Source organism: Aplysia californica, unplaced genomic scaffold, assembly GCF_000002075.1.
Source record: "Aplysia californica isolate F4 #8 unplaced genomic scaffold, AplCal3.0 scaffold00471, whole genome shotgun sequence".
NCBI classification, from domain to species: domain Eukaryota; kingdom Metazoa; phylum Mollusca; class Gastropoda; order Aplysiida; family Aplysiidae; genus Aplysia; species Aplysia californica.
The window spans coordinates 405,440-415,782 of NW_004797741.1; the positions used below are offsets into that span (position 1 = coordinate 405,440).

At 37.0% G+C, this 10,343-nt stretch overlaps 1 protein-coding gene across 1 annotated transcript in view; it reads right to left on the reverse strand.

Annotated features, from left to right (window-relative positions):
- Nucleotides 1-216: 216 nt before the first annotated feature.
- The window catches only part of LOC101857429 (glyoxylate/hydroxypyruvate reductase A), a 12,735-nt gene continuing 2,608 nt past the window's right edge, over nucleotides 217-10,343 (reverse strand). Inside the window, exons 2-10 of the mRNA XM_005105447.3 lie at nucleotides 8,292-8,423; nucleotides 6,457-6,494; nucleotides 5,566-5,705; nucleotides 4,456-4,532; nucleotides 3,807-3,909; nucleotides 3,339-3,459; nucleotides 2,170-2,237; nucleotides 1,433-1,562; nucleotides 217-528 (exon numbers count right to left, since the gene is read on the reverse strand). Of these exons, the coding sequence (XP_005105504.1) occupies nucleotides 442-528; nucleotides 1,433-1,562; nucleotides 2,170-2,237; nucleotides 3,339-3,459; nucleotides 3,807-3,909; nucleotides 4,456-4,532; nucleotides 5,566-5,705; nucleotides 6,457-6,494; nucleotides 8,292-8,423 (896 nt within the window). The 3' untranslated portion in view covers nucleotides 217-441. The remainder of the gene's footprint in view (nucleotides 529-1,432; nucleotides 1,563-2,169; nucleotides 2,238-3,338; nucleotides 3,460-3,806; nucleotides 3,910-4,455; nucleotides 4,533-5,565; nucleotides 5,706-6,456; nucleotides 6,495-8,291; nucleotides 8,424-10,343) is intronic.

Consider the following 10,343-nt stretch of genomic DNA (forward strand, 5'->3'; position numbering starts at 1 on the left):
GATAAACTTTTTTTCAGTAAAATTCAAACACAAATGTGTTTTTAAAAGGACATAAAAGGGTTTTGAACCCTAATTAACAAAAGAAAAAAAAATCAATAAAAATTGTCCAACAGGTGGAAAAATGCTAGTTTCTTAATTTTCATTAATTCTATGAGCACCTTTTTCGCCACGATGGAACACATGACGAGTTTTTCTCAATAAACATTTTCTTACATCTTCGAGGACTGTCAAAGACAATCGATCAATCGTCATTATTTTTTATAAGTAACATTTTAAGGCCTTACCAAGCACAACAAATGAATCTTTTGAAAACAAATTCAAAATCTCCACTCTTTACTGTAACACAATTTGCTTCTGCTTAATAAAATCAACAAATGTAAAGGTAGACCAAATTAACAGTCAATGAATGACAAGAATAAAAGATTTAAAAATACCCTGCACTTAATATCCTTTGGACATTTCAACTTGATTTAACATGGGTTCTCCATTCCTGTATCGGACAATGTTATCTGTAAAAGTCTTCACTGCCTGTGGACGAAAAAAAAAAAATGAAAAAGAGGCGATTCAAACAATGTAGCAACATTCCTTTCAAATGAAAAAACATCTTTCCGCAGTTTTAGTTTTACAGCACTTGCAACACAATTAGGTTACAAAAGTGCTGAAGATTAGAGGTGTCACAAGAGAGTAACAAACATGAAAAAGAAGGAGGAGAGATTTAGGATGACAAATATTTGATATGAAAGAAGGAACAAACTCCACCAGAGCACCAGCCAACCACCAACTTCCACCGTTTGAACAGACTCAACTGATCATAAAAACTCTCTGAAACCAGTACAAGTTACTGAAAATTTGATTAAAATTTAGCCTAATACAGGATTAATTTGAACCCAATGATTTAGTTATTTCATCACCCTTAAATGCAGTGTTTATTGATCAAATTATTTGCACAGTTGATAAAAAAAACTTCCAAGCAATCTCGGTACACTATGAAATTTTACAATTAACATTTCACACATATCATGGTTATGCCATAAGGAAGAGTCACGAAGAGGGCTTTTGCATTTCCAAAAAAAGGGACATAGCACACTCATATGTGTCTCAACAGTAAATAATATTCCAGTGTTCAGTCCAGGAAACTCATACTCATTCCAAGAAAAAATACACAGGGCTTAATATTACTGCCCTGCCCAATTTTCCCCTCGGTTGTTTCCCTTGGCTATGATCATATTCTGGAAGTCCAGGAGAATTCTAAACAGTTGATAAGACTGTAACATCTGCTTTGGGGGAAGGGCCGGTAAACATGCAACAGACTAGTTTCTTCTTCAGAGGTTATCTAAAACCATCATTTCGATTACACTCAAGAATTGGGGAAGATTGCTGATGATTTCAAAGGAAGGTTCTTCACCTGAAAATTAAAACTTGAGCGAGTTACCTTGTTCACATTTGTGATGCCACTGACATGAGGTGTGATGGTTATGCCAGGTACGCTCCACAAGGGGCTGTCTGCAGGCAGAGGCTCTTGATTAAATACATCTAAAATAGCACCACTGAGCCAGCCGGATCTGGAATAAAAGTTCAAGTGCAAGGCATACACAAGCCGGTCTGTTGTCATTGTGCTTGAACACTAATTACAAAACTGAAGGACTAATGTATGCCACATAACAATTAAGTCTAGCCATACTACTGCCTCTCCAGTCATTGGAATCGCCTACAACAATAGCAAATAACAGAGGGCAAAAACATTGACACCCCTCCCCCCCTCCCCTCGGGCTTCTCCCACACCCTTTGCTCTGGTGGTCCTTTAAATAAGGCTATGCAAAAATAATTATGATTTCAATAATGATAATCTCCGCCCTCAATGTCTGATGATGACTAATGCATCTGAAGAGAAGAATATTTCTTAAGCCAAACAGAAAAAATAAGGGTTAAGATGACTTGTGGTTCGTTCGACTTGCTCGACTGTTTGTTAAAGTGAGAAAGCAGAGCACAAATCTCGTATACATACTAGGAAAAAAATTGTAAATAATTCATATCCTGAAATAGCTTAAAATAATCACACACACAAAAAAAAAATCTAGATTTAATAATACAGAAACACTCCATCAGACTTTGTATCCTTGTATGTGCTAGATCCCATCTCACTTATGATCACAGGCCTCTATCACTCACCTGACAGCATTGACAAGACTGTCGTCATCGATGACATCACCTCGTCCTATGTTGATAAGTACAGACTTCTGCAAACAGAAATGGTCAAATTTGATTACTGTGCAATGACCATAATGCAACAGAAAAAGAGAACAATATTGAATAAATCACAGGACATTTTTAAAATTCCCTTGAATTCCTCAAGAAACCAAAGCAGAAATTTAGATCATTCAAATGCTCATCGTGGATGTTAAAAATTTTTCTAAACTGGTGACCAACTAAAAAGAACTTTGCATTCTTTCCAATTAGTCAATCAGATAAGTTGCCTTCCAATCAAGGGAACAAAAGCTACTGTTGATCAATAAATTTTAAAGATGCTATAAAGGTTTAACCCTATCCGTTCGTCGTGTTTTACTATCGTATCCATACGACGTGGGGAACTCTGAGCCACCACTTCCAAAGAGGAAATTTACTCGTTAATCCGATCCGTACGCTTTGCATAGCAGTCAGTCAAAATGATTTTATGAGAAATACTGAAAATACTGGCAAAGAGATCTTTGTACTAGAAGTATTCTAAAATGTGAAGAATACAACCCCGGGGGGTTCAAAATGACCCCAGGGCGTACGGATAGGGTTAATAATCAAGACATAAAACATAATGTACCTAAAATGTTCACAAAAAGCTCAATCAAGACAGAGATATTAACTCCTACCACAATATTCTCACAATTTAACAATTTTCGCCTGACAAACTGAACAAAAAAACTCCATGATTTAATCTTTGTCCATATGTGAAAACCTGTTTGCTAAATGATGATCTCAGGCAATACTACAGAGGTGCCAATTGGCTTCAAAAAAAATCCTGAGCTTTTTGGACTCTAGAGACACGCACACAGGAAATCTAGATTATGGATTATGCTGTCTAATGCATCTTGTATCTTGTAAGTAAAGAGCAATATGACATGAAAAATGAGATTAAGAATATAAATAAATGTAAAAGCGCAGGAATTATACAAAATCCAGATAATTTAGAAAATCCCGGATTCCGGATTCAGACAATTGGAACGTCTGATATTATCTTCAAATATAAAACGGTCCTTTCAGAGACAATCTTTATCTCACAGACTCTCAAAAGCTACAGCAAGGTTCTCAGCTGCTTTCGCTTTGTGATGTTTGAGAAAAATGAGTACCTTCTTCTCACATGCTTGTAGCACATTCCCGGACAACAGACCACGTGACTCGGGTGTGCTGGGCAACACACTGACCACATAGTCACACGCCTGGAGCATTTCAGAAAGTTTTGACATCGGCCTAAGGGAAGGTGTAAATGTTTCACATTATAATTTTATTCTCAATTCAAAACACACACACACACATACACACACACACACACACACACACACACACACGTACATGCACAAGCACATGCATGCCCGCACCCACACACACAGACACACACAAACACACACAGATATTTCACTCATATCATCAAGAAATAACTCTCACTAAACCCCATGTTGAAAGGCTGAGAACTATGTGGATTAGTCACGTCATCACAGCAAAAACATTTCTGTGGACGTATCTTTGTGCATGAGCACAAGAATGAGCTGTTATACATATTGTTACAAGTTATGAGTAAAAAGCAATGAATTCCACACCTGATATGATGAACATGTTCACTGACTGCTTGACCATTATTGAAGCGAGCATCACGAACAGCCGCCCACACTGTCATATTCATGGCCTTGCATTGTCTTGCCACTGAAATACAAATGAAAATATTTTGTGATCTTTTGCTCTTAATCTCATGATGGGTGTACTTTCTACTCTGAACTCAACTCAAAACCACAGACTTGCACGAACAGGTCAGTTTTTGGCATTAAAAACACACATAGGCTTCCCTCTGTCTCAAGAAATGATAGAATAAAAAGTAACGATCATCATTGAGTTGCTTAGTCATAATACCTGATTACAAACAAAACTCGAGCATTCCTCTTCTCTTTTAAAGTTCTTTCACTTTTTTAAAATACCATCAGCCAGAATCAGAGAGAACTTTTAAGCAGTTTTTAAAATGATAAACAGTACGATAGTATTTCAAACTGTTGGACACCATACCTGATAGAGTAATATGGTAAAAAAGAACGTATCTTACTGGTTCATACAGTCAAAACAAAAAAGACAAATCTAATCATGCTGCTTTTCTTTAATGTAATTTTTGTGTTCATAACTAATTTGCTTATCCTATTCATAAACACAAACACTCACGTCTATGAGGACAATACAGTCTTTTCGACAATCACAACCTACCTTCCTGTCCAATTATCCCAAATCCTATAACTCCAAGACACAGTTCATTAAGGCCTCTATATGACACCAATTGTGAGCTGAAAATATGAGGAATACTTCAGCTTCAGTATGAATTTAAAAAATTGCTATCACTGGCATGTGCCAAAAGGGATATATGTTGATAAATTAAGACCAAAGGACAAGAAGAAACAAAATTTTGAAAACTTAAATACAGGGTGCTCTCTGGGTCTAGGCGTACAGTGTTCGCCTCTCATTCAATAGGTCCCTAGTTCGAAACCTGAAAGTGACAGAAAATTTTCTCCTACTTCACTTCCTTTCCTGCTCTCTAACCATATTGCCATCTGCTTTTGTCTCTATTGTCCGCCTCCCTCCCCCTTCCTTGGGCTCCTGACTCTTTCTGCAACCTTTCTACTGCTACTAATTTGCTCCTTCTTACTGTTGTCTTTCAGCCACACCTCTGATCTTAGGGTAGGTAAGATCTAAAACCTAGCCTTCTTGGAAAGAGCAAAAAATCTCTGACGTCTCGGGTGCAAGTTCCACACGTTAAAGAACCCTTGGTTGACCTAAAATCGATAAGAGTAGGCTTCGGTTGCCACCCGGGCAAAATTCAAAATAAATTCCAACCAAACTGAAAATGCGTTAATGTGTCCTTCGCACTCATGACCTTATGCAGTTACGAGCCCCGGAAAACAGTTATTAAAAAAATGAAAATTTCATTAACTAGGTGACAGAAGCTCCAGTGCCTTAAGACAAACAACATTGTAAAGAGGAGTTAAAAAATCAAGTCGATTATCTTTTACTCATCCTGTCACTTGGATACAAAGGGTATTCTTAGTAAAACATTTTATCGCTTTTAAGCATTATAATCTTTTTCTTCACAAATGTTACAACCCATCTATCTTAATGTCCTTTAATTCTCTACTTACAAAGATAAAAGCTAATGCAGTTATATTCACAATTGTCTAATTATACATAACTGTCAATTGGCAACACTCAATTCATTAGAATTTCAATTTTAAAAAGGTTTATCTTCATTGCTTACTTTTGTTTCCAAGGCACTAATATGACATCAATGTAGAACTCAAAAAGGATATAATACTGTGTTCTTACCAATCAAAATTCGACTGTTTTTGCAGTTCCGTCATGAGCGTAAAATTTCTTTCCCTGGCAATTATTTGACCAATTACATATTCCCCCATGAACTGGCCAAATCCATCTGTCTGCCTTGTCAGGATGGCATTTGGAGGTTTCTGGATAAAAAAAAACAGACAATTGAAAATAGTCGAATTACAAATTCACTAGCTGCACTTTGAATTACAATTAATATGGTCAAATAAACGTCAACACGACGAAAACCCACGTACATCCTTAAGCTCCTTTGTTTTCAAAAGAGGCCTAAATCCTGTTGAAAAAATACTATTCTTGCTTTCTTTCTACCCTTCCAGTTTTGCCACTACACTTGTCCACAGACACACTGTTTGGGTACTTTTGACTTTGTGAGTGAATTGTGCCTCGTTGTACATGTATTAATGAGCATGTAATGAGTGCATTTCTGTACTGATGCTGAATCTGTGTATGCTGATGTTCTGGTGTATCCATCTAGAACTTCCCTCTCCCATCAATTAAATTTATCTTACCTTATCTGTCTTATCTTATCACATCATATCTTCTTGTCACAAAAAGTTATGATCAAATTTTAATCATCTTCTAAGCCTAACAGGAGACAGACCTGGAATATGGTATAAATCTAGCACAATCACCCTTAAAACTCTACAAAACCCCGTTGTAGAGAGTGAAAGTAGTTGTAAGTAATCCCCTACTGCAGTATAAAGTGGAACACTGAAAGTCAAAAACAAGCCTTTTCTGCGGTTTCTGATATCTCCTAAAACTGAAGAAAACAGCAGATGCAAAGTTATGCACAAGTTTCTATTATTAACAATTTTGTTAGCAATTTTTCTTAAGTATGTAAGTGACTACGTTAAAATGGCGCCGCTTCCTCACCTCTAGGTTGTCTATTACTTTGAAGGCAGCATCCAGACCTGTTGAATAAAAAGACATTCACACATACGAGAAAAAAACAAACCAATACAAACGTCAAATAGAAAGATAAGAATCTGACCATGGCACATACTGGTAAAAAATAAAGACTTTCTCCACTGTGAAATAGTAATCAATTAGAAAATTCTAAAACTTTAATTTGGAATTAGTTAAACGCATTTCAGTTAGAAGAAAAGTATGTTGATATAATACAGTGATGTTATCATGAACAGAGAAGATAAGAAGAAGGTAATACACTATATTATGTTCCAGCAAGGCACTAAAATTATACTGGTCGACAAAATTTTGAAAATTTTGAGGCTTGGGCATGTGAAAATATTTTTATATGGAATTTGGGTCTTAGAATTCGAATCTGGGGTTAGATTTTCTCTGTCAGGTCAGGATTTTTAATACGATACATCTCAATTTTAAAAAATTTTTTCAATTCATTTAAAACAAAACACTTAAAATCTCACTCACTTTTTTGTTTTTAGGGATGTGAACATGATTTAAATATGATATTGGGTCGTATAGAATTCAATTCTTGCGTCAGATTTTCTCTACAAGGTCAGGAGTTTTAATACTATGCATTGCATTATTTGTTGTTCCTTTTAATCTTTGATTCATATAAAAATAAACAGAGTGGCTACTCACCCGAAGTCGGGCGACTAGCGTCAGGCTACTCACATTTTATGACACATTTTAAGATCACTGCTTTGCTTAATTGCATTGTCTTTTAAATTTTAGATTGCAATATTTCTATTGTATATTTGGATTAAACTGTAGAAATATTTTTAGTAAAGTTTTATGGTGCTCGCAACTGCATAGGGTCATATGAGCACCAAGGGGTGGATGTCAACAGACAGAGAAGTCCAAAGGGGGAATCAGGCTAACTCTGCTCACTGCTCACCAAGGCAACCCGAGGCGGGGGTTGAAGTGAAAGGAGGCTAAACTTTTAAAAATTACGTCATGAAAAAATATGATATAGAGCATTATGAAAATTTAATACCCTTGGCTAATTGCTTTTCTGGAAATAATAAGTTACTTCCCTTGTTTGATACAGCCTGTTATTCTTACCTCCCCTGACAAAACCAAGAATATAATATGTGAAAATATATATATAATATATTATACATGTATAAATACGTGAATTCAGCAAAAACCTGACCTGGGAGATAAAAACTAACAACGTATTTGAAATCAGCACATCAATTTTAATTGGATTTGACAACTTTCGTCCCTAAGCCATTTTCATCATTGGCCAGTCATCCAGTGAAAAAATAACACACAACAAAAATAGGCCTCCCGTTGGCAAGGTGTTAAAATGTCCTGAGCTTAAAAGCAAAATTTTTCACGAGAGAGAAAAAAACCCTTTTCATTATGTTTTGAGAATTGCACCTAAATTATGCAGGGCTTACCTTTTCAGCCCCCCCCCCCCCCCCCCCCCTCATTTAGAATTTGAATTTCAAGAAAATATTTCTTGTGCACATGCAATCAATACCACAAATTAAGAAACTACAAAACCAAAATTTTCAAAATTCTGGGCATCTGAAGAGCCAGCCGATACATCTTTATAATGACAGTGTAGTTTTCCCCGGAACCATTGCGTGTAGCAGTCAGTTGATAGCAGTGAATAGTGAAGCAACTTAAGTCACTGAGAGGTAAACACAAAAAGACTGCTCTCCAGTATTGAACTGATGATCAGGCATAAAGGCACACATAAAAGAATGATTAATACACACATGTAAAATCCTTTCTGGTTAATCTATTAGAAGTTCATAACAGCAGGCAAATTTTACCTGCAAAGGTAGACTGCATCCATGCCACTCTATTTTTGTTGCTAGACAAGACTTGTCCAATAACTGATGGGTCCGCAAACAAGAACTCTATTTCGGGTATTTCATCAACACATTCTTGAGCCAATCTCCCATCTAGGAAGAAAAAATATCATGACAAAGTCTTAGTATCCACCTAGGACTTCAAACTTCTTTGAATTAATTTTTAAAATAAAAATTATAGGTTATGATCCAGGCTAACAGTTCCACTTTTTATAACAGTCCATGCACTTAAAATACTTCGTCAGGATATAATATTATGGAAAGAACACCTCGCTCAGAGACCATAAATATATAATCATTTTGCACTGTTTCAAGACAGAGAAAACACGACAGTCCAGATATTGCTTCACTTCATCAAGTCAAAAGAAACCTTTACAAAAATTGGAAAGCATAAACTTGTTGGTCCATTTGGGAAGCAGCTGAATTAGTTTTCACATTATTCTTGTCCAGGCTGATCATCATCGGTCGCTGCATAAGTTTAATGCACCTTTCAACACTTTAAGGCTATGGTTATGTATTTATTTAAGACTAAAGAGGTGGGACCTCTGAATTTAACGTCCACCTCCAATAGGACAGAGCCAAAAGGGTGGAGAGGCTTGGAAACTGCACGAAGCAAAGGCATATTCACCAGCAATCTATATAAACAACAGCCACTGCAAAAATGCGTTACTTTTGTGAGAGAACTTTCAGGTAAACTTGACATTTGTCTCTCTTCCACCAAAGCAGCAGAATTTTAGAAGAGAGAAAAGAGGTGGTAACCTCAAACTAGAAATTAATCTTGCAATCTTGAGAACAGAGAGGACAGTTGAATGGGATTTAATAAAATGATTTTTTATCTCTAGGATTGGCTGCCAAGTTTTTTCAGGAAAGCCAAAATTGTCTAAAATGGCCACTCATTGTTGAGGATAGGAGTGGCTGTCTCAGACAGGGAGCCATATATATACAGTGGAGTCCACTTATAACGAGTCCAGAAAAAACGAGAAGTCTGTTATAAAGACACTATTCTAAAACCCCGTTTTGTTCTCTTCTTTACCTTTGTAAGTAAAATACTGCTACAGCGCTATCAGACAAACACGCAGGTCAGTTATAGCGGAATATTGTTGCTGCTGTGCACAGTGCATAGGCCAATTATACATAATGTAAAACCTCACCAGTTGAGAAACTTGTTGGTGATATACTGAAAAAAAGAACGGGAGAGCCCATGTGTGTCAACAATGAAGGCCGTAGCGACTAAGTAGGAGGGTGTGGCAAGCGCAGACAAGCAGAATGCGTCGGGTGATAGGCCAGTGTAAGCCTAGTTTAGATTATCAAGGCCTACCATGCCTCTCACTTCTATAATGCAGGGATGGAGAGGTCACAGTGATTTGATGGTTGGAGCGAATGAGTGACATGTGCAAGCTGACGGAATGCACCACAGGGTGTGGTGGGGTGGGGGAAAACTCAGCGGGCGAGTTAGCCCAGAGCCCTTTCTTTCTGATCACCAATCCCGAGCTGTCAGTCAACATCGCTAGATCTAGCTCTAGAGAAAGAAACCCGATTCGATTTTTGATCAAGTAAGACCTTAAGGTCATGTTGAAACAAAATCATCATCAGAGGAGATAGCAAAAGGAAAAACAGAACACCAAACTCATAGATTAGGCCTACTTTACAGTTTCCCTTGAATTTATTACTGGATCCCTTATAGCGAGAATCCTGCTATAACGGACATTTTGCTCCGGTCCCCTCCCTCTCGTTATAACAGGATTCCACTGTATTACGTAGTGCTATAACAATTTATTTTTAAAATGCAAGGGGAAAAATGGGAAGCGCTCATTTGTACAGGTAATATTGTATCATGATACAGGATACAGTTAGACTTACAGCAGGTTCAACTGTAGTTAACTTCTGATCATGTATGAAACCATCTTGGTCTTGTGTGTGTGTGTGTGTGTGTGTGTGTGTGTGTGTGTGCGTGTGTGTGTGTGTGTGTGTGAGTGTGTGTGTGTGTGTGTGTGTGTGTGTCATCAGTCTGTG